Genomic DNA, 25,206 nt, shown 5'->3' with positions numbered 1-25,206 from the left:
CCCAATGATTATGGCACAACCACTCATGAGTGGTGTGGATAGTGTGTGGAGTTGCATTGTCATGCAACAAAATCATGCCGCTTGTCAGGAGTCCTGGTCGTTTGCGTCGAATGTTGGCCTTCAGTTTTTCCAGTGTTGCACAGTAAAACTGTGCATTGATTGTTCCTCACTTTGGCAAGAAATCTACCAACAGAACGCCTTGGTGATCCCAGAACACTGTGGCCATGACTTTTTGGACACTGGGAACAGTTCTGAATTTTTTGTGCACAGGAAATTGTAGATGTTTCCAGGTCATGGGGTCTTGTTTGTTCTCCGGGGTAAAGTGATGAACTCACGTTTTGTCTGCTGTGGTTATGCGAGTGAGAAAATCCTCTCCTTCGTTGCTGTATCACAACAGATTCTCCAGACACATCCCCTTGTGTTTTGCTTTGTCCTCCTCTGACAATTGTCGGGACACCCAGTGGTAGCACAACTTTTGAAAGCCAAGGACATCGTGAACAATTTCGTGAATAGTCAACTTACTAAAATTCACTATTTGTGCAATTTCATGCAATTTCAATCGCCTGTTTTCAAGAACGATGCCCTTAATGCACGAAATGCTGTCTTCTGTCTTGCTCGATGAAGGCCCGCCCGATGTCGATCGTCAATGTCAACACGGCCACTTTAAATTTATTGCACCAAAAACACACCTGCTTCTTTGTCATCACCTTTTCGCCATATACAGCAACCAGTTCACAGTGAAGACCCTCTTGTTTGCAAAAAGCAAATAACTTTATGAACTGTTTTGGACCACACTTGCACAGTAGCCGCCATTTTGCAACTGGAATCTGCTGTGAGGCGACAGTATCGCAACACTGCACTGTCGATTTTTTTTAACGTTATTAACTGGTCTATCTGTCCACCATGTTTCACCTCATTCCCTTTCACCATTATTAAGAAAAAAAAAAGTGTTATGGAAACCTTACTTTTTGGAAACCCCTCGTGTATATATATATATATATATATATATATATATATTAAAGGGGCCTCAAATTTAAATATGGCCAGGGATCTATTTCATCCTTAATCCGCCCTGAAAAGGTAGGTCTCCTCTTCTCCCCCAGTGGCAGTGTTGCCCATATCACCAGTGCTGTAGGACAGTTCTATATCATATCTCTTTAGGCCAGAACAGGCAAAGACTTAAACCCTACCATAGACTACTTACAAGCAGTCATAAAGTTGCTACCTACTGCAAACATCAGTGTGTGCTGATGTCAACTGCTGGTCAGCCTTATGGCATAGCCATATGGAAGACAGAGCAGGCATACACAATGGCCAAAGATTATCAGATTACATAGCTACCTCGCCATTTCAAGTACTAAACCAACCAAATAACTTGCCAACTTTTAGTATAGTACTACGTGGGAGAATGACATTGATGTTACTCTTGCCACCAATTCAATAGCTTATAAAATTACTGATTGGTGTGTCCAGCCAGCCTAGACTACATCGGATCATAGAGCCATCACTGAACGGGCAACTACAAATAACTCAACTGTTGGATGTCGAAAGGTGTAACCTTTTTAAGGTTATACCTTTTGACATCCAACAGGTATAACCTTAAAAAGGCAAACTGGCACGTTTGCCTTTTTAAGGTTATACCTTAGAATGTACAGCAGCAGAGCTGCAAACAGAGTAAAATGAGTGGTCTAAATCAGGTAACAACTGTAGTCCAGATGAGCAGGCACTAAATATGACCAACATTTTAATAAAAACATCAAACCCATCAATCCCATGTAAAAAATCGAGGAAGCAGGGAGTCCCCTGGTGGTGCTGCTGTGAACTGACTATACTCAGGAAAAGTGAGGAGACAATTTCAAAGAGCTAGAACATCTTGGCCACAAAATTAGATGGATGCACTGAGAAATTCTTACAGAACTCTCAGCAACTCAGCAATCAATAATAGTCCCTCATCAGAGACAAGAAAAAAGAATCCTGGGGCACTTGGCAGGAACCTCTGGAAACAATAACCCTTGGGGAACTGTTTACAGAATAGTGACCAACAAGTTGCCAAGAGTTGATGTAATTGAAACAACTTTCAAGCCAGATTGAACCCAACCTTGTGTTGGGCTGAATCTGTTAGCAACGTCCTAGAGAGTATTAACCAGACTGATGCTGGGGAATATTCCCCTAACCAGCTAGACATAATAAAAGAGAATACTGATTTTGACAATGCCAATATGGAACCTCTGTTTACTGTAGAAGACTTAGAAATAGAACTATCTAAAACCAAAAATAATAATGCCCGTGTTTTGACCTCTTAGAGGTTTAAATTATCAAAAAACTAGTAGAAATAACACCAAATAAACTAATAGCACTATATAACAACTGTATGAAAGAAGGTATATTCCCAAAAATATGGAAAAAATCTGTGTTAAGCTTAATTCTCGAAAACCCTGAGAACCCCCCCCCCCCCACTGATCCTAAATCATACAGACCAATAGCCCTACTCTCTGTATTAGGGAAAATCTACAAAAGATTAATATACAGCAGATTATGACAGTGCTATACAGAAGCAAGTTTACATTCCAACAATCAGTATGGTTTTAAGCAGGCCAACTCTACGGAGGATGCCATGCACCACCTACTGACAACAGTAAAAAATACAGAGGAGAAATATATGTTGGCAATTTCTATTGACTTTGCTGGAGCATTTGACTCACTATAGTGGCCCAGTATCCTCAGGAGACTCTGCCGTCAAATGCCTCATACACAGCCTATACAAGGTAATAAACAGCTACCTCAAAGACAGAAGTGGCTCGGTACACACAGGGTTCCAGCAATTGACACGACCTGTGAATAAAGGCTGCCCACAAAGTTCAATTCTTGGCCCTTTCTTCTGGATGAATTTCTAGCCTTCGACCTGGGCCTGGTGAAAAGCCTAGCCACTTTGCAGATGACTTGATTATCCTTGTAAAAGGTAACAAGCAAGTGGTTGTAGAGCAAAGATCAAATGCCACCCACTTTGTGCCCACTCCTGCAGTTGCAGGAGTGGGCACAAATGCATATGCTCAGGATATCATCTGAAAAAACTAAATCCATACTTTTGGAAGGAGACCTCCCTCAAATTAAAATTAAAAAATAAAATAAAATTATCCTCATTGGCATACTTTACAAAAAAAGTGAGAAACTACGCGGGCATGATTGCCAGGATCAGTCGGGCTGACTGGGGGCTCAAAAGAAGGACCCTAGCAATCATATACCGAGCAGTGTTCTTGCCTGTCATCATCTACGGAGCTGGTGCGTGGTTCACCCGCTCGGGCATAGTTAAAAACCGGAATAAATTAGAATCAATACAGAGGAATATACTTCTCACTAGTAACAGCCACCAGTGTATGCTGTACTGTAAGCACACCTGCACTGCAGGTGCTGGCTGGTGCTCTCCCACTTTACTTGGAAGTAGCCAAAAAAGATTTATATTATAGGGCATACCCACAGAATTCAAGGGGATAGCCCGACACCATCAAGACTGAAAGAAAAAGAATAGTCACAAAAGCTCAGTGAGCTATGGCAAACAAATTGGGAGTAGGAAACCAGAGGTCTGGTTACCAAAAGATTTTTGCCATGAGTGGCAATGGTCAGCCCAAAGCCACCTAAGTGGTAAGCCCCTGGACTTTTCGCATTTATATTGACAGTTTATGACTCCATAAAGGTGAAACTAACCTCCTTGTGGCTGACTGATGACTCAAACTGCACCATACAGAATGTGTGTCCAGTCTTCCCAGACTGAGCACACATTCTATATGAATGTATAATTTATGACATCCCCAGAACACAGTTAATAGCACAGATTGCCCCCCTTCCCAGGGGAGAAGAGCATCTATTCATAATAGAAGAGGAAAATTATAGTTTTCACAACCTTCAACACAATTGCTCATTTCAAAAGTATTTGAAATGAGCAAAACTATCCAAAGAAGGGCAATTCAGCCCTCCTTCAGTTAAACATGTCTCCCACCCCACCTAGATGATGTCTAAAAACTGTCAGGATAGCTGCATTCAGTGCCCTGACAGAAACCTACATGACAAAACTGAATTGACCTGGTAAACCCCCCCCCCATAGGACTACCCTACCTGAGGGCCCACACCAAATAAGTAATCATATAGGGGAGGAAGATGTACAGGCAGCCAGTGAAGCAAACTAGCTGAAAAATATTAGAAAGCTAGTAGCAAGGGGATGCAATGTAGAATGAATGAAAGATAAAATAAATGGGCTGGGCACTGAATGAAAGAGTGAATTGGAAATATGGTAAAAGAAAATTAATGTCAGTTCTGGTGAAAGGGCGTGACCCAGTATGAGGGAAAGAGAGAGAGGGAATGAGTGAAACAGCAAATGTAATTGGCTGAAATATATAATAACAAGCAGATATAATAACTCATATCAGTTTATACATACTATCAAATATTTACTAATAACATAAACCTACTCATTGCATTCTCCCGTGGCTTGCAAACAATGCAGTTGGGCCTGCAAGACTAATGAAGAATAATAGTAAGTTGAGGTGCCCAGAGAGTGATGTAGAAAGTAAGAGACAAACAAATGAAAAGAAAGCCAGAAGAATAAATAAATGAGAGTGTAAAAGTGTATGAGAAAAGAACACAAACCATTAATGTTACAGTTAAGTATACACCAACCCTACTTTTAATCTTTAATATTCCTTACTTATTTAGCTTAATTATTGTGTATTAGTATATTAAATTATATTACACATCATTGCAGTCCATCTCCCCGGTGTGTGAGAAAGAAGATGAATGAGTGAGTGGGAAAAAAACCCATATAAACTAACAGAAACTGTAAGAAAAAGGTTAAAAAATTAGCATAAAATGTAAGAAAAAAAAGTACAAAACAGAATGAAAGTAGAGTGTAAATATGGATATGAATGAAGTAAATATGTCTCTCTCCCACCCTACCCTCTGGATAGGATGATAGGTGGATGGCCTAGGTCACCTACCCATCCAAGCAGACACCATACTGTGGCTACTCAGCCGGTGTGGCATAGGATGTAGACACTGGCTGGTGTGGCTTGCCCCTGGCCAGTGTGGGATAGAGCACCAATGCAGGCCCTCCTACATAGGGACTCTTTCCCTATGTTCTTTCATTCCTACCACCTGAGTTGATTGATATCTCACCCCCCATCCCCTAATCTTGGTGGAAACCTCCCCCTTCACCTGGTGGGTTACCTCAGTGCCAGCCATCATATACTACCCATCCCCAAAGCAGGATGGGCATCTTGACCTAGGGGACACCCACTTCTCTATCCCTTTCCCATAGGCAGGCAACTCCACTACTGTCCCCTCTATTTTCCTACAACTATCCCACTTCCTATCTCCCCATTACCATCTTCAAACTTTCAGTTTTTTTTTTTTTTTTTTTTAACTGGGCTCTCTCTGTCTGTAGCCTTGGCTGCATCAGGGATTGCCCAGCCAGTGCTTTATGCTTCCCACTGTCTGACCCCGCCTCCTCGTGGCACTGGACGATAAACTAGAGCAGACTAATAGATTAACAGTAGCCACTGGCAGAGCTGGTGAAAATACATGCCTTTAGGCTAAGAGGACAGACGAACAACACAAACCCATACTAACACTATACAAACACTCACTAACTACCCCAGGGGCTCACATCTGGTGAGTATGGGCTAGGCAAACCCAGGGTCCTGTGCTGGATATCATCACTCTTCTCTTTCTTGGTGATTCCTTTCTACTTCTGACTCTCTCTCTCTCTCTCTCTCTCTCTCTCTCTCTCTCTCTCTGGGTAACTCGGGAATTTTTTTTTGGTTGGTGCAACATAAGCCTCAGGCTTCCTCGCATCATATGGCTAATAATAAGAATAATCTACATAAATCTGGCCTTTTAGAAATGGTACAAGAATATTTGCTGATGTTATCGAAGCAGAGTTAGGTGGGTCAGAAAACTGCTAGCTTGGGGTGGGGATACACGGACTAATAGATTAACAGTAGCCGCTGGCAGAGCTGAACGTGATTCTTAGTTGCACTGCTTCTATTGAAAAGAGCAGCAGCCTGGCAAAACAAAGTTCAGGGGATTCCAGAGACTGCTGGGAGTCACTGCAGCACAAGTAAATACATGGGCTGTGTTAGGGTGGCTAAGAATAGAAACAAGTGCATGTATACTTGTGTGTACACCAATGCTAGGAGTTAGGTAAATAAATTTGATGAATTTCAGGTGTTAGTCAAACCTTCCAAGGCAGATATTGTTGGGATAACAGAGACGTGGTGTCACACAGATATAAGGAATGCAGAAATGGAATTTGGGGAGTACAATGTATGCAGGCAGGATAGACAGGATAGAAGGGAAGAGGGGTTATGCTAATGGGTTAAGGGTTAAGAAACACATAAAATCCAAGGAAGTACAGCTGGTCGACATCACTGGACAGTGCAGTGTCGAGCCTGTTTGGTGTGACAAAGCACTGGGAAATCAAAATTGGGAGTAGGAGTGTGTTATAGGCCTAATGACCCTGATGAATATAATAAACAACTGTACAGAGTAATAGAGTGGTCCAGTAAATCAGTGTCTTACCATGCAGGGAAGGGTTTTTGCTTTCGTAAAGGTGACTACGGTGCTCTGAGACAGTATTATATGCTATACGGTGGGACCAACTGATGATGTTACCAACAGCAAATTCAAAGTGGGAAGCATTCAAAGAATTAATCTTGGAAGGCTACTAGGCTTTTCATACCAACAAATAAATATTGTTCAAGATTTAGGTCTAAATGGATGTCAGAGGAACTAATTAGACATGTGGCAGAGAAGAAAAATGCATGGGATACATATAAATTAACAGGAGACACTGAAACCTATGATAGATATAAAATAGTATGTAACCAAGTCACGAAGGAGGTTAATCAGACAAAGGCAGATTAGGAAAAATCTTTGGCAATGGATGCAAAGAAAAACAGCAAAGAGTTCTTTAGCAAACTCTAGAAGGAAGGGGATGAATCAAATTGGTCCACTTGATATCGGCGGTTCAAATGTTGATGATCCTTCTCAGGTAGCTGACAAACGGAATGAGTATTGTGCATCTACCTTCAAACATGAGGAGACATTCAGGGAGGGGAATACCAGAAATTCTTCAAACTCTGGCAGAGAGCTAAATGATTTTGTAATAATTGAGAGCAAAGCAGAGGAGAAATTGTTGAAGTTAAACAAGAAAATCACCTGGGGAGGATGGACTCTATCCAGTTATATTAAAGGAGACAGAAAAGGAAGTAAGCAAATTCTTAACCAAAATTATGAGAGCTTCCTTGGACTGAGGAGAGGTACCCATGGACTGGAGATGTGTAAATGTGACCCCAATCCACAAAGGAGGATCAAAGGGCTACACAGGTAATTACAGACCTGTTAGTTTAACTTCTGTTCTGGGAAAATTAATGGAGGCTCTGGTTAAAGAAGCATTGCAGGACCATCTAGACAAGACTTCAGTTCTAGCTCGGACACAGCATGGGTTTGTTAAGGAGGCTCTTGTCTGACCAATTTGATAGGATGTTATGATGTGGTCACAAAGGAACTGGATGCAAAGAATAATTTTGATATCATGTATTTGGATCTTAGAAAGGCTTTTGATACTGTTACACATGAAAGACTGATGCACAAATTAGAGCAGTGTGGCACTGGAGCCAAATTGCTACTATGCATAAAGGGATGCTTGAGTGGGAAAAGACAGAGAGTGGTAATCATTGGACACTGCTCTTCGTGGACTAATGTTATTAGAGGAACCCCCCAGCGTACAGTGTTGTCGTTTTCTGTATTCATTAATAATATTGACGATGGTACATGAGGCTTAATGTCCAAGTTTGCAGATGATACAGAGGTTGGCAGGGTTGTTAATGACAGTACGTTGCTGCAACAGGATCTAGAAAAGTTGAGTAGATGGGCAGAGAGGGGCAACTGAAGTTTAACTTTGACAAATATAAAGTACTGCCTATGGAAAAAGTAACCCCAGAGTAACATATCAACTGTGTGGTACTACACTGACAGTGGTAGAGAGTTAAAAGGACCTGGGAGTAATTGTGCAGGCAGATATGAAGTTTTCTGAGTTGTCAGATGGTCTGCAAGAGTAGCTCATGGTGTCTTGTCATTGATATACAGGAATTTTTCTGGCAGGGAATAGCAGGTGATTATCCTCTTGTATAAGGCAATGGTCAGGCTACACCTTGAGTACTGCATACAGGTCTGAAGGCCTCATTTTAAGAAGGATGTAGAGCTGTTGGTACAAGTACAGAGAAGGGCAACAAGATTAGTGAATGGAACGAAGGGTTGCTTTTAGGAAGAAAGGCTTAAATTTGCAAATTACAGTGTCTGGAGACTAGGCACCTGCAAGGTGATCTGATTTAGGTGTATAAAGCCTTGAACGGTTTGAGCCTGTTCAATGATGATGGGATTCTTCCTCTTGTTCAGAATAATTGCCTGCGATAGTATAAATTCAAATTGAGGAAAGACAGTTGTAGGAAAGATGTGTGGAAGTGTGCCTTTTTCCAGCAGGTGGTTGATTGCTGGAACAAGCTTCCATCTGTCGTAGAAGTTGATAGCTTAAATAGATTCAAGGCTGAACTAGACAAACATTTGGACCGAGTGGATGGGTGAAATGAGAAGGGTGTTTTTTTTTTTTTGGCTGATGCTATATAAGCTTGCTTTCTTGATTCATATGTCAGCAATCTGTGCAAGGTTGTTAGCAATCCTGCTCAGATTGCAGGATTATCTACAATTAAATTCACTGATATCCAGTAAACCAATGTGATTCAATCTTTTTCTTCTAATGTTTCCATAAGTAAAAAAACCTTTGTTTTTTATTGCATCTTTAGCTGAGCCATCTAAAAATCTGCTTTAGCTTGCCTGACCTTCTCTGTAAGTTGAATGTACACTAGTTAATATATATACTGCTGGCACCTGATAATTCATGTGTATCCCATGCATTTTTCTTCTCTGCCGCGAGTTTAATCAGTTCATGTGATATCCACTTAGGTCTAAGACTTTAACAGTATATGTAGTGTCTAAAATTTTTTCTCTGAATGCTTCCCATTCAGAATTTTCTCTTGGTAACATTATCAGTTAGTCCCACTGTATAAAATTAAAAAACTGTCTGTAACCACCGTAGTTGCTTACGAAAGCAAAAGCCTTCCTCCTTTGCCCCAGCTACACCACTGTCATAATTCCATCATATTCCTGGATGGAGGATCCAAAGCTTGAACGGACTTTTCCACAGCATCCCAAAGATGCTCCACAGGGTTTGTGTCCAGTGGGTGAATGGGAAGGACATTCCATGGTGGTAACATCTGTGGAATGCTCTTTGAACCATGTTCTAGTCACCATAGCTCTGTGGGGAGGCACATTGTCCTGCTAGAAGAGTCCATTGCCCTGTGGGTACACAATGACAATAAAGGGATGTAGATGGTCTGTAAGGTTGGACACGTAACCTGGATCATTCTGGTGCATATAGACGTACCAGAGGTCCCAACATGTGCCAGTTGAATATGCCCCAGACCATTACAGTCGGTAAAGGTCTAGGGCGTGTTCAACTGGCACATGTCTACCTGCCCGAACAGTTCCTTGTTGACATGGCAGGTGCATAGCTTTGTGCGATTTCTGCCTGATATGCACCCTCCCATCTGCTCGAAATAACTGGAAATGGAACTCATTCAACCAAGAGATCCATCTCCAATCATCCAAGGTCCAGTGCCGATATTCTTTGGCCCAGTTGAGGCATACAGTCCTGTGTTGTGGTGTTAGCAATGGGATTCTTGATACTGTCAATGTGGATAGTGCAATTTCTGTAGCACCTCTGTGATAGACTGACCCATGCGTCGGGCACCCACTAACATCCCTCTTTCAAAGTCGGTTAACTCATGACATTTATCCATCATCATCAGCCACTTTCAATGCACTGCAGGATGAAGGCCTCTCCAGAAACTTTCCAGTTCCTTCTGTTTTCAGCACTGGCCATCCATTTGCTACCCACAAACTCATGAATTTCATCTATCCATCTCCTCCTTTGTCTTCCAGGTTTTATTCTAGCTCCTCTTGGGTACCATTCTGTTATTTTCTTAGTCCATCTGTCATCATGTCTTCAAGCTATGTGTCCTGCCCAAGATAATTTTAGTTCTTTAGTTTTGATAAGAATGTCCTTTACTTGAGTTTGCTGCCTAATCCATGTGTTTCTCTTCTTATCTAACAGTCTGATTCCCAATATAATTCGTACCATTCTTCGCTGTGTAGTTCTCAGCTTCTCTTCCATTCTTTTGGTGAGTGGCCAAGTTTCACTTCCATAAATCATGGTGGGGAGTATACATTGGTTCATTATTTTACATTCCAGACAAACTGGGATATTGCTCTTCAGTATGTGACTATATTTCCTGAATGCTATCCATCCAAAATTTATTCTTCTCTTGACTTCCAGCCATTTATCATTATTACAGCTAATAACTTGTCCCAGATAAATATATGACTCCAACTTTTCAATTACAGCTCCTTCAATCATTATTTCCCTTTCTGTGGCATACTTGTTCAACATTACTTTTGTTTTACTTGTTTTACATCATTACTTTTGATCCCTAGTTGAGAATCCTGTCCTAAAGCCAGCTTGTTCTTTCGGTTGATTCTCATCAAGTATTCTTTCTAATTTGTTAGTAATGACCCTTGTGAACAACTTGTAGATGTGGGATAACAAGCTAATTGGTCTATAATTTCCAATTTCTGATTTATCTCCTTTCTTATGCAGCAAAACTATGATTGCATTATTCCACTGCTTAGGCATCACACCTTTTCTAATGCACTTTGTGAAGAGCCTTGCCAGTTTTTGTGTTATTTCTCTTCCTCCCAATTTTAACAACTCTACAGTAACTTCATCTTCCCCTGGGGCTTTCTGATTCTTCATTTTCTTCAATGCATGTTCTGCCTCATCAGGAAGAATATCGGGTATGTCGTATGTGTTGCTACTTTGCAATCCATCTTCCCCACTGCTGGTATCATTCCCTCGCTCCTTGTATAATTCTCTATAGTAGTCTTCTGCTATTTGAATTATGCCTTCTCTGCTGTTTATAAGTACACAATCGCTATTCTTCAGTTTCAGTATCATTTGTCTTGCTGTATTACTGCTCATGGCTGCTGATTTAAATCCTTTGTTTTCCCTTAATGCTTGTTCTACTTTTCTTGTGTTAAATCTTCTTATGTCCTCTCTGAGTCTCTTTCTAATGGCTTTGCATAACTCAGTATACTCAATTTTCTCCCTGTCAGTGTTTTTCTTGCTCTTCATTTGTCGTCTTTGGTTCATCATGACAAGTGTTTCTTGGCTAATTGTTTCTTCTTTGGATTTCTTTTTCCCTATAGGTTTCTTGGGCTTTAATCACTTTCAGGAAGTTGTAATATTCTTCGTTGATATCTTGGTCCTGAGCAGTCTGCAGAAGCTCAAACTTGTTCTTAAGTTCCAGTCCATACTGCTTTTTCTCCTCTTCTGTTATCTCAAAGACCTTTGTATTATTTACTCGAGTCAGTTTTTTCCTTTCCTTTCCTACATCTATTTTTTGTACACTTGTACATCTTACCATTCTGTGATCACTTCCAACATTTACCTTATTCAGGACAGTAACATCATTCACAATATATCTTCTGTTAGTGAGGATGAAGTTGATTTCATTAGCTGTTAATCCATTTGGACTCTTCCATGTCCACTTTCTGTTCACCCTTTTCTTGAAAAAAGTGTTCATTACTGACAATTCTTGAGATTCTGCAAATTCCACAAGTCTTTCGCCCTTTCATTTCTTTCAACAATTCCAAAATTTCCTATAGTTCCCCTTTCTGCGCTGTTTTGTCTTTTTCCAACCTTAGCATTGAAGTCCCCCATAATAATAGTGTAGTGGGTTTTCTGCTCATCTAGAAGACACTCAATTTTGGTGTACATTTCTTCAACCAGTTCATCATCATGGCTCAAATGTTGGTGCATAAATCATTATAACCTTTATCTTGTACCTCTTAGAAATCTTAAGTATTAGTCTTAACACCCTTGGTGATGTACTTTTGAATTCCAAAATGTTGTTTTTTAAATCTTTATGGACCAGAAACCCAACTCCACCTTCACTCCTTTCACTGTTTCCATTGGTGTACAGCAAATTTCCACTTGATAAACTTATAAGTGATTCATTTCTTCTTCTTGTTTCAGCCAAACCGATGATATTCCAATTCACCTTTTATAATTCCTTTTCCAGCTCTAATATCCTGTCTTCACCGATGAGTGATCTTACGTTGTAACAGACCAAGTTCAATTTCCGTGCATAGCAGCCTGGTCATACCCAGAGATTCTTAGCACCCTCTGCTTCCACACTGATCCTCTTGCTGCTGTAAGATGGGGAGTGAAAGCCGCTGGGGACTGAGGGCCCTTTGTTTTGTCGTGCTGTCACATGCTGGAGGGTTTGGTCTTTTCCTCTTCATGCTGACCAGGCATCTTGAAGAGAACCACTCTACATGTTCGTTGCCACCTAAGTGACGTAACAGGGCTTACCATCGAGAATGTGTGCAAGAGTTGATTTTAGGGAGGCAGGCCAACCGGACGTCTCCGAAATCTTCTGTAGTAGAAAGATATTGGATCCATCAGTGTTTTAGACTGAGTATCTGATAACACACAGGATACCTGTTCTCCTCTAAGCCCTCCTTTATCCATACTGACATCAAATTACCATCTATGTGAATGGAGTGATGCAGTGTACCTATACACCTGCCAAGCGGTGGGTTCATCCACTAGCGAGAGGGGTGACAGTGTCGTGTTTCCCAGGAATCAGGTATCCCATGAATTCTGTCCTTCCGATGTAAATACCACATCAATACACTGCAATGTGATCACTGCCACCCAGTGGTTCTTTTACTTCCAGATTTGTTTTACTCCTCTTTTAGGATTAGTGTATGTAAGTATGCATACACCTGTTTTTACCCTTAGTTTTTCTAACACAGTCCATGTATTTTCTTATTCCCTAAGAACCCACTTTCTTTATTTCAGCTTGAATCCCCACAATTTCTTTGAATCTTTATCCTTTTAACTGAATTTTCATTTTGGAGACCAGGAAGAGGTACAGGAGGCTATGTTGGATGAAATGGAGGGTGTGGGACCATCACTGTTTGCTCTTGGCTAAAAATTTCTGAAAATTCTGACAATGTGCCAGTCCTGGAGCATTGTTGTGATGTAGAAGCCAATTTGAGTGTGCCATTTGTCTGGGCATTTTCTCCCGAGATCCTTTCTTAAATGCTTTAAGATCCCAATGTAGAAATTATGATTTATAGTTGGGCTTGGTGAAAGGAACTTCTAACAAACAATTCTCTCAATATCAAAGAAAACAATCAACATGCTCTTGATATTTTAACTGACTTGCCTTGCCTTTTTTAAGTAGAGATATGATGGACTTTTCAACTAAGAGGATTGCTAATTTGTTTCTGGATCATAAACATAAATCCAGCTTTCATCCCTGTTATGACCTCGGAAAGGACATTTCTGTCCTTTTAGTCTGTGCTTGCAAGTCCCTGCACACAGAAAGGCCAGTTCTGTTTATCATTCAGCAAACAGGGCTCCAATGTTGCAGCAGACTGCTTATGTTTAAATTTTCAGCTAAAATGCATCAGTATGTAATGTACATACAATATTCCTATAATTTCATAAATATCACTAATCATGTGCTGTCTGTACTCACGGAAGACTTGATGCACTTTCTGAACATTTTCATCAGTCCTTCTTGACAATGGATGACCTGAGCACTCAAAATCTTCAACTGAAGTATAGCCATTTTGGAAACACAAATAGTCTTCAAAATTTTATTATTTTTATTATTATTAGCATAAGGTGCAAGGAGCCTGAGGCTTATACTGCACCAGCCAAAAAATTTCTGAATTACCCAGATAAACAACACAACAGAGAGAGAGAGAGAGAGAGAGAGAGAGAGAGAGAGAGAGAGAGAGAGAGAGAGAGAGAGAGAGAGAGAGAAGAGAGAGAGAGAGAGAACAAGAATCAGAAGTAGAAGGGAATCACCAAGAAAGAGAAGAATGATGATATCCAGCTCAGGACCCTGGGTGTGCCAAGCCCATACTCACCAGATATGACCCACTGGTATGTTCTACCCATAGCATCATCATTATCATTAAACACTTCTTAAATGTTTCTTAAGTCTCTAAAACTGCATTCCATGCAGCCAGTTCAGAAACTTTTGGCTTGCACCTTGTATGATTAAAAAAGTTGTTTCATAAGTCCTAAGTGTCTTACCTATCACCATGGAGCTGTATAGGAGAATGTCAACTAAGCTGTCTTAGCATCTCATACCTATATTTTCAATAAGTCTTGATTCCATCCCAGGAAAAAAGGGAGGAGACCTATTAGAATACAGTTGACCCTAGTAACAAAAACCACCTGCTGGATGATCCTAGTTTTAATGCTTCAGGTTCTCCTGTCTAGCCAAAGCAGAGACCAAATTGATGTATGGCTGAGCCCCTCACCCACTAAATCCCCTTTATGAGTTTCCATGGATCTCTTCAAGACAATCAGCATCGGTGGGTGGTTTCCTCACCAAGTACAGATGACTATATTGAAGAGCATTTAGAGACCAGTGATTTCTTTTCTTTTCTATTTGTGACCATAAAAATCACAATTATGCAAATTAAACCAAATTGATAATGTTCTCAAATAATAAAGAAAGCAATTACTTTTTACTTTTTTTTTTTTTTTTTTTTTGAAGTTACTATTTTCACTTGGAGTGAGGACCACGAGTCACTATCAGTGGCTCACACTATTCTGAGTTTTTATGTATCACTGCATGTGTATTGGTAATTTCACTCTTCTTCATGGCATATTGAATCTTTTCTTCACAGGATTTATGAAGAAAGAAGACCTAGAAGATACTATAATTGGTGTTGCTCAACCCAGGGCTGCAGTCATTGGTGGACTATGAAGGAATTTGAGGTCACCTCCAAAATTCTTTAAGATTGATTAAACTATTTTTAAATATTTTAAATAAAATTACTCTGATAGGTAAATGCTCAAAAAAAAAAAAGATTCTGATGTATATGAGCATCTGAATGTCTACAAAATATCACGGAATATTTTCAAAAAAATATAACATTCTCGATTCGGATAATAATATGGCTGCTATCATTGGCATTGAAAAAACGTGATTTCGATTATGAAACTAGAGATGAAGCTATTCAGGATCACCAACAAAATTTCAAAATTAATTTTTTTCTTTCAGATTATGGACATAACAATTTTCTCGTTAACTGAAAGGTTTACAAATATGAAAGAACATGTAGAAATATTTAAAATGTTTTATAATATTTCTGAATTAAAAAAAAAATTATTAGATGATGATTTATTAAATCATTGCAAAGAGTTAAATATTAAGTTAAGTGACAGTGATCATAATGAGTCCAATATCGATGGTTTAGCATTAGCTGAAGAACTTAGAGCACTTCAAATTTATATTGAATATAAATTTATATACTCCCTTTAAAGTGTTACAATATTTTTTAAAAACAATTTTACGGATATTTTTCCAAATGTAGCAGCTGCATTAAGAATTTTTCAAACTTTACCAGTTTGAGTTGCCTCAGGTGAACAGAGTTTTTCGAAATTAAAATTAATCAAAAATAATTTATGATCGAAAATGTCTCAGCAACAACTTTCTAATTTGGCAATAATTTCAATAGAAAATGATCTTTTGGAACAAATAAACATGAATGAAATAATAAATTTGCATAATTTTCCTTTTATTTTATTATTGTTACAATTACTGTGATTTAGAATTTAAAGTTTTTTTCAGAATGATTTTGTTATATTTGTTTGTTGTTTCATTATTATATGTCAGATATGTTGTAATTCTTTTCTTTTTCAATATATGAATAATAATTATTTATGCCTTATTTTATTTTTTAATCCAAATATTTTGGGGTGGCAAATTTGATTTTGCTTACTGGCAGCACATAGGGTTGCAGCAGCCCTGATGCTATAGGTTCTAATATCTTTTGTGGTTTTTCATAAATAAATAAAAGCTCACAATGAAATTTTACTACAAAAAGCATTTTTCATGTCATCAAAACATCAGACTGTCAAAATAGCTAGACACAAGAAAGTGTAAAACTAAGCGGTAGAATAAGGTGGTGCATGGTCATTGAGTATTCATTGCATTCTTATAATTTAAGGTTGACAATAAACAATGAAATAAACACATTTTAGATAACAATAAAATAAACATATTTTAGATAATAATTAATGGGCTAATAAATTTTTAGTAATGTTTATAGTAAATTATGAGAAAACCAATCCCATTTTTAATTTTTTATATTTTTATTTATTTTAATTTTTAAAATTTGTAAACTGATGCTGTCCCCATTGATTAGGCACCTTTGTGCACAACTACACATTCACATGTGGTGACTCTGTGCATATATATATATATATATATATATATATATATATATATATATATATATATATATATATATATATATATATATATATAGACAAAAAGGTAAATATCAGTGTATTTGTGTATTTGGTAGGGGAGTTGAGCTATTAGGTGTAATAACCACGAAAGAATTGAGAAAACCTGTATGCTAAAAAACAAATTACCTGAAATAAAATTCAATTATTACACCTGATAGCTCAACTTCTCTACCAAATACACAAATACACTTGATCTTTACCTTTTTGTCTATTTTTCATTACGGTTGTGGTTTTTTCTACGTTTATTGCAATACCCCGGATCCATAACTCAGTCTTATATAAATTTTAATTTCTCATTCCTGTTTACTAAGACTTTCAGTAATTTCACTAAATCTTTATCATTTTTTATATATATATATATATATATATATATAATAACAGCTATTACTTTTTTAAATTTAATTTACTTTATCAATTTTCTGTTATCTTGCTATTCATAGACAACTCCATTTCAGTTTGAACTACTGATTTACAATAGCTGGATGTGACAAACAGAGCAAAATCTATTAAAAACATAACAGTAATAAGTGTATAGAATGTATATAGAGGGTTTTTGCAGATGTTTAGTAGCCTTCAAAAAAGGCATCGCTTTATTGTCTTGAAAAAAACAGAAAGGTCAGGTCTTCTTTTGTATATAGGTTTGGGTTTAAATAAGCATGTTTGAGTAACGATGTAAATATAGTGCAAATGTTAGGCAAATGCTACTATAGTGCTTTCTCATAAATAGAATTCTGTACTGAAATTTATATACAAAATTTATACTACACGTGATAATGCTGACATTATATATATATATATATATATATATATATATATATATATATAAATAATTAAAAATAAATAGAGAAAAAAAAGAAATTTGATATTCACCTTTACAACAACCTTATCTTCATCCTTTAAATGAAGTAGAAGGGTAACCAAATTTTGATGAATCTGTTCTATAAATGACTCTGCTGAAGGACCATCTCCAAATTGTGATAAGTTTCCAAATAAAGTAAATGCTGCTGCCCTGACCGAAGCTTTTTCCTGTCAAAAATTTGAACATTTTTATACATCATTTTAAAAAGGAGAACAGTACTGGTTTTATGCATATAATTAATAAATTACTTGTAAAGATAAAAGTAACCTTTTTCTTTCTTTTCAATAAATAAAGTTAAATGAAACTAATATATTCATCAATATTGTTGAAACATCCTTCATGTATACAGTATTTTAAAAAAAGTAATTGTAATCTCTCTTTTTAGTATTTTATTGAAATATAAGATGAAATCTAAAACGTTCAAGGGCTGACTTTGCATCATGAAATTGTTGCATTAGTGAATTGTGCATTGCACAGGAGATATTTTATGTTTCATCATATTTTAAAATCAGTGGTTTTAATGAGCAGCAAATTATGTTTCAAATTATGCAAATATGTAACAGAAACTTATGAAATGTTAGGAAAACACCATTCAGAGAAGTTGCTGTCTCAATTAAAGACTTTTTAGTGATTCACAAAGTTTAAAGAGAGTCATTTCGATGATGATCCTTACCTCTAGTATCGGTACGGTATCAAATCCACGTGTTACAAGTTACAGCTCCGCTGAACCAGAAGTTTTTTAGCCATATTTAGCTGCTTTATTGACCATTATTAATAATGGTCAATAAGAAAATAATTTAATATAACATAATTGTTATATTAAATTATTTTCTATAAGTAACTTATAGATCTAGTCAGGATCCTTAGTTTATTCTGAATTGAGACAGCGAGATTTGGAAGTTAATTAATACTTAAGCGTCCGTAGATTTACCGTTCGTAACTTGCCACCAATGTTATACGATATGTTATATCCCGAACTAGATAGCATAAGCTTAGAATAGTATAGTATATAATATAATATTGTCAATTAATCAGTAAACTCTATTAATCTTGTTAAACTTCATTGTCCATTAAATTGTACTTTTTTAACTAAATACATATAACGACTTAGATTACAAACGTAACATAATAAATTTATACATAACTTGATACGGAAGTTATATAAACAGAACTCGTAGATAATACTCGATACTGAAAAATATATATAGCGTTATAATTTTGCGTCTGATTGTGATTCTGATTGTGAAATTGAAATTTTTGAAATTAAATCGAAATCATGACTCAGACCAGAGCAGCAAAGCAAAGCAAAAGGCTGAAGCTAATGGGAGTGCTGTGGCTCAGAGGAGAACTGAGGGGGGGAGGGTTGCCCTCTGAATCACAGCCTTTTAAAATGCACTGCTTGCTTGATGTTTGTGGAGCAAACGGATACAGGACATGATATTGCCATGGGGAATGTCTTTGTGTGTGCGCGATGTAAGGAGTGTAATGAAATAAGGTGACAACTCAGCGTTGTTATGGGCCTATATGAGAGCTTGAAGGACAGGGTGGATGCTCTTGAAGGATCTAAACTGAGGGGCCCCATCAAGCTTTCAGCTGCCCACATCAACACCACAGCTTGCACTTGGTCATCACGCAACACAGCGGCAACCGCCAAGGCAGAATGTGTTGGTCCCACAGGCACTAGTAGTTGTTGGTGACTCTATTGTCAGGGAAATGGGAAACATGCTTTGTAAAAAGGATAGGTGGAACGAGGGTATGTCTGACAGGGGCAAAGGTTGATGACATTGTACAGCAGATATCATCCCTTAAGGGCACAAAAGATGATATAGTTGTACACATTGGCACTAATGATATTAAGAGTAGGACACCGGCGGAATTACTTAACAAGTACAGGTCACTGTTGAAAAAAAAAGCCGTGAATTAGGGTTGAATTTAAAAGTTTCTGCAATTCTGCCCAGACACGATAGGAGGGAGTATATGATGAGAGCCTTATCGATCAATTCGGCCATGGAAAGATTGTGCAAGGCTCAAGGGATAGAATTTTTTTCAGCCTGGTCTGTACTTGTAAACAGGAGAGACTGCTTCTACAGGGATGGGATACACTAAAAATAGAAAGGGTGCAGGAATATTTTTGCTGATGCTATCGAGGCAATGTTAGGTGGGTCGGAAAACTGCTAGCTTGGAGGGATACAAGGACTAATAGATTAACAGTAACCACTGGCAGAGGTGAAAGTGATTCTTGCACTGCTTCTATTGGAATGAGCAGCAGCCTGGAAAACAAGATGAGGATATTTCAGAGTGCTGGGAGAAATTGCTGCTATGGATAAAGGGATGGTTGAGGGAGAGAAGACAGAGAGTGGTAATCAATGGACACTGCTCATCATGGACTAATGTTATTAGTTGAGTCCCTCAGGGTTCAGTGAATAGTGAAATTCAGAAAACAATAATGAATAGTGATTCATTATTGTTTTCTGTATTTATAAATGATATTGATAATGGTATATAAATGATATTGATGATGGTATATTCTTGGCTACCCTAACACATGGGTTGTGCTAGGGTAGCTAAGAATAGGAACAGGTGCATATACTTACGTGTACACCGATGCTAGGAGTTTGGTAAATAAATTTGAGGTATTGCTCAAAACATCAAAGGCAGATATTGTTGGGATATCAGAGACGTGGTGTCACACAGATATCAGGAATGCAGAACTGGAATTTGGGGAGTACAATGTGTACAGAAAGGATAGGAAGGGAAGAGGGGTTATGCTATTAGTTAAGAAACACAAAATCCAAGGAAGTGAAGCCAGTCGACATTGCTGGACAGTGCAGTGCCGAGCCAGTTTGGTGTGGCATAAGCATTGGGAGATCAAAATTGAGAATAGGAGTGTGCTATAGGCCTAATGACTCTGGTGAGTATAATAAGCAACTGTACAGGGAAATAGAGTGGGCCAGTAAATCAGAGAGTCTTATAATGGGGGATTTTAATTTCCCAGATATTGACTGGAATTTATGGGTTGGTCACTCACATGTTAGCAAGGCTTTTGTGGATTTATTGGATGATTGTTTTCTACATCAGCATGTTCGGGAGGCAACTAAAGGGAGTAATACTCTTGTTTTTATTATCAGTAGTGATTCTTCATGCATTAAGAATCTGCAGTAAAAGGAACCACTAAGTGGCAGTGATCACAGTGTGCTGAAGTGGTACCTACCATCAGGGGTAAAGGGAAGGGTTTTTGCTTTCGTAAAAGTGACTACGATGGACTGAGACAGAATTTAAATTCTATACAGTGGGACCAACTGATGATGTTACCAACAGCAAACTCAAAATGGGAAGCATTCAAGGAACTAATCTTGGAAGCTACTAAGCTTTACAAACCAACTAAGAAATATTGTTCAATGTTTAGGCCTAAATGGATGTCAGATGAACTAATGAGACATATGGCAGAGAATAAAAATGCGTGGGATACATGTAAATTAATAGGTGACATGGAACCATATGATAGATATAAGCTGGTCTGTAACAAGTCACAAAGGAGATTCGGCAGGCAAAGGCAGATTATGAGAAATCCTTGGCAAAGGATGCAAAGAAAAACAGCAAAGAGTTCTTTATCTATGTAAACTCTAGAAGGAAGGGGATGAATCAGATTCGTCAACTGGATATTGATGGTTCAACAGTTGAGGATCCTGCTCAGGTGGCTAACAAACTAAATGAGTATTTTGCATCTACATTCACACATGAGGAGTGATTCAGGAAGGGGAATGCCAGAAGTGAAGTAAACTCTGGCAGTGAGCTAGATGATTTTGTAATAACTGAGAGGAAAGTGGAGGAGAAATTGTTGGGGATAAACATAAAAAGGGCACCCGGGGTGGATGGAATCTATACAGTTATATTAAAGGAGGCAGCAGAGGAAGTAAGCAAACCCTTAGCAATAATTATGAGAGCTTCTTTGGATCTCAGGGGAGGTACCCATAGACTGGAGATGTGCAAATGTGACCCCAATTCACAAAGGAGGATCAAAAGCCGGCACAAGTAATTATAAACCTGTGAGTTTAATTCTGTTGCAGGAAAATTAATGGGGGCGCTTGTTAAAGAAGCACTGCACGATCATCTAGACAAGACTTCAGTTATAGTTTGGACACGGCATTGTTTTGTTAAGGGAAAGTCTTGCCTGACAAATTTGATTGGATACTATGATGCAGTCACAAAAGAACTGGATGCAGGGAATAACTTTGATATTATATATTCGGATCTTATAAAGGCTTTTGATGCCGTTGCACATGGAAGACTGCTGCAGAAATTGGAGCAGTGTGGCATTGGAGGCAAATTGCTGCTATGCATAAAGGGATGTTTGAGGGGGGAGAAGACAGAGAGTGGTAATCAATGGACACTGCTCATCGTGGACTAATGTTATTAGTGGAGTCGCTCAGGGTTCAGTGTTGGGTCCATTATTGTTTTCTGTATTTATAAATGATATTGAAGATGGTATATCAAGCGTAATGTCCAAGTTTGCAGACGATACAAAGGTTGGCAGGGTTGTTAAGGACACTACTGACGCTATGCTGCTGCAACAGGATCTGGAAATGTTGAGCAGATGGGTTGAGAGGTGGCAAATGAAGTTTAACATTGACAAAAGTAGAGTACTACCTATGGGAAACAATAACCCCAGAGCAACATATGATCTCTGTGGTACTACACTGAGAGTGGTAGAGAATGAAAAAGACCTGGGGGTAATTGTGCAGGCAGACATGAAGTTCTCTGAGCAGTGCAGACGGGCTGCAAGAGTAGCTCATGGTGTCTTGTCAATAATATACAGGAATTTTTCTAGCAGAGCAGGGATAAGGAGGTGATTATTCCCTTGTATAAGACAATGGTCAGGCCACACTTTGAGTACTGTATACAGGTCTGGAGGTTTCATTTCAAGAAGGATGTAGAGCTGCTGGAACGAGTACAGAGAAGGGCAACAAGATTAGTGAATGGAACAAAGGGGTGCTCTTACGAAGAAAGGCTTAAGTTTTGCAAATTACAGTGTCTGGAGACTAGGCGCTGGCGAGGTGATCTAATAGAGGTATATAAAGCCTTGAATGGTTTGAGCATGCTCAATGCTGATAGGATTCTTCCTCTTGCTCAGAATAATCACCTGAGAGGGCATAAATTCAAATTGAGGAAAGACAGATGTAGGACAGATGTGCGGAAATTTGCCTTTAGCCAGCGGGTGGTTGGTTGGTGGAACAGACTTCCTTCCCTCGTTGTGGAAGTTGATAGCTTAAATAAATTTAAGGCTCAGCTGGACAGGTATTTCGAATGAATGGAGGGGTGAAATTGGAGTTTTTTTTTTTGTTTTTTTTTTTTTTTATATGGCTGATGCCGCATAAGCTTGCTTTCTTGCATCATATGCCTCTACTAATTCTAATGTTCACTCTGGCACCCTCCGACTTTAAAAACTGATTGAGTTGCTCATGTTTTTGGTCCTATCAGGAGTGATGAACAGGAGTCTAGTCCTCTCAATGGAAGACTGTGTTTTCTAAGGCCCAAAAATAAAACAAGACAATCTAGGTAAAATATGACGATCATACTTATTGTATTTTTTGACTCATAAGGCACTGTATATTATGAATTTGTCCTTCATGGGTCAAAAAATTAACCCAGTATACTATAAAGCAATTCACTATCCTATTTAGGATTGTGACTTTCTAGAGTTCTTTGTAGGTGTTCTGTGGGAGACCTATTGCTGCTAAACTGCTATGTAGGGTCTTTGGCCCCATATCGGTGGTCGACATGATGAAAGGGATGGTTGTTACTTCTTTCATATGCCACATCTCCTTGACCTCGTGTCTCAGGTTCATGTACTTCCTAATTTTTTCAGCGTGAATTTTCTAGAAATTGCTAGTTTCTGATGTATCATTATAAAAATAATAATAAAACAGAATCCAGATGATATCCAGAATAGAGGACGAGTGGAAAAAGGCCCTAACAGAATTTGAAGGAATAGACCCACAAAGACTCATGTGGTGCCGAAGCAGAGGCTAAATAGAATCTTGCCAATAATAGAATCAACCCCAATCAGCACATAATACCGTATTACCTCGACAGCAACAATGCTGCAACACTGGAAGCCATCCACACAGCCGTGTATTGTGCTGCGGTAGCAGCCACCAGGATTAATGGAAGATGATGTTATTTGGTTTTTAGGAACATTAGCAACTAAGGCCATATTGCTCCAGGGATATGCGGTGGTCATTCTCTGACCATTCCGCATCCTCCGTATTTGGTGGTCATTCTCTGACCATTCGCATCCTCCGTATTTGGTGGTCACGGGCTCGAACCCTGGTCTAATCAAGAGGTATGTGCTACGCTGCTGCTCCTGCCAACGGAGGTGCCATTAATGGAAGAGAAACAAGAGACCAGCAGCAGAAGGAACCATCAGGTTGGGAAAGAAGACTTCAGCAGAAGATAGAAGAATTAAGAGTCAAGACAGGCCAACTGACCCAGTCCCAATGGGGCAATAGGAGTAAGAAATTAATTGGAAAGGTAGAGAGCATTCTCAAGAGAGACAGCATCCACAGGAAATATGAGACAAAAAATCAGAGAATAGGAGAGTACTTGGACACATTGAAGCAGAACCTCCTTACACTCAGCAAGAGACTACGCTGATACAAAGAGCTCTAAGACAAAAATGAACAACCAAATCTTTGACGAGGACCAAAGAGGCTTCTACATGTGTCTCGGAAAAGACGTGAAAGGACCACCCAAGCAGAAGATGATTGAGGAATTCTGGGGTAAAGTATGGAGCAGGGAAGTAAGACATAACAGCTGAGCACCCTGGATAGAACCAGAATGCAAGAAAACTAAGGACATACAAGAAATGAGAGTGGGAGATTCGGGAAGAAGAAGTAAACAGACAATCAAGAACTCTCATAACTGATGAATTCCAGGAATAGATGACGTCCACAACATCTGGTACAAGAAGCTCACTTGCACACATAAGCACCTGGCAGAGCAGTTCACCCAAATGATAAGGCACCCAGAGACAATCCCGAAGTTTCTTACTCAAGGAATCACATATCTGAAGCATAAAGACAAACTTTCTTGTATCTTTATACAAGAAAACTGACAAAATATAGGCCAATCACCTGCCTCCCAACAATATCCAAGATCCTTACCAGTTGCGTAACCAGGAAGATATCAGACCACTTGCAGAGCCAGAACATAATGGCTGAACAGCAGAAAGGATGCAAGGAGCAATTAACCATAGATGCCACAGTTATGGAGCAAGCCTACAAGAAGCGCCGCAACATGTACACAGCCTACATCGATTACCTCAAGACCTTCGACTCCATGCCCCATAGCTGGCTAATAGAGGCGCTGAACATCTACAAAGTCAATCTGATAGTGACAAACTTCCTAGGAGAAATGATGGCAAAATGAATTATGTCCATTAAGGTCGAAAACATCACAACCAGACCAATTCCCATCAGGAGAGGAATCTTTCAGGGAGATGTCCTGAGCCCATTGTGGTTCTGTCTAGCACATAACCCACTATCCACCATGCTTAGCAAGTATGGATATAACCTCAAAGAAGGAAGGAAGAACCTGATGTACATGGATGGCATCAAGCTCTACACGGGAAGCAAAAACCACCTCCAACAATTACTCCAGATCATCGAAGAATTCAGCAATGATATTAGGATGGAATTTATTAGGATTTATTAGGATGGAACTAGACAAATGCAAGACCCACGGATTGTACCAGGGAAAATTAGTCAACTGAAACTACCAGCTGCAGACTGGTAAAAAGATCAAAGCCATGACAGAGGGAGAGGCCTACAAG

The 25,206-nt window shown here is 38.8% G+C and overlaps 1 protein-coding gene across 4 annotated transcripts in view; it reads right to left on the bottom strand.

Moving 5' to 3' along the window:
* Positions 1 to 25,206, bottom strand: part of c11.1 (maestro heat like repeat family protein c11.1) — a 1,259,325-nt gene that overhangs the window by 135,446 nt on the left and 1,098,673 nt on the right. For all 4 annotated transcript variants that reach the window (XM_090383553.1, XM_090383554.1, XM_090383556.1 and 1 more), the window contains one exon: positions 17,387 to 17,542. In XM_090383553.1, coding sequence (XP_090239679.1) covers positions 17,387 to 17,542 — 156 coding nt within the window. The remainder of the gene's footprint in view (positions 1 to 17,386; positions 17,543 to 25,206) is intronic.

Source organism: Mastigoproctus giganteus, chromosome 10 (assembly GCF_048544385.1).
Source record: "Mastigoproctus giganteus isolate SK-2022 chromosome 10, ASM4854438v1, whole genome shotgun sequence".
Lineage (NCBI taxonomy): Eukaryota > Metazoa > Arthropoda > Arachnida > Uropygi > Thelyphonidae > Mastigoproctus > Mastigoproctus giganteus.
Note: the sequence above shows the minus strand (reverse complement) of the source record. Positions and strands in the feature narration are given on the sequence as shown.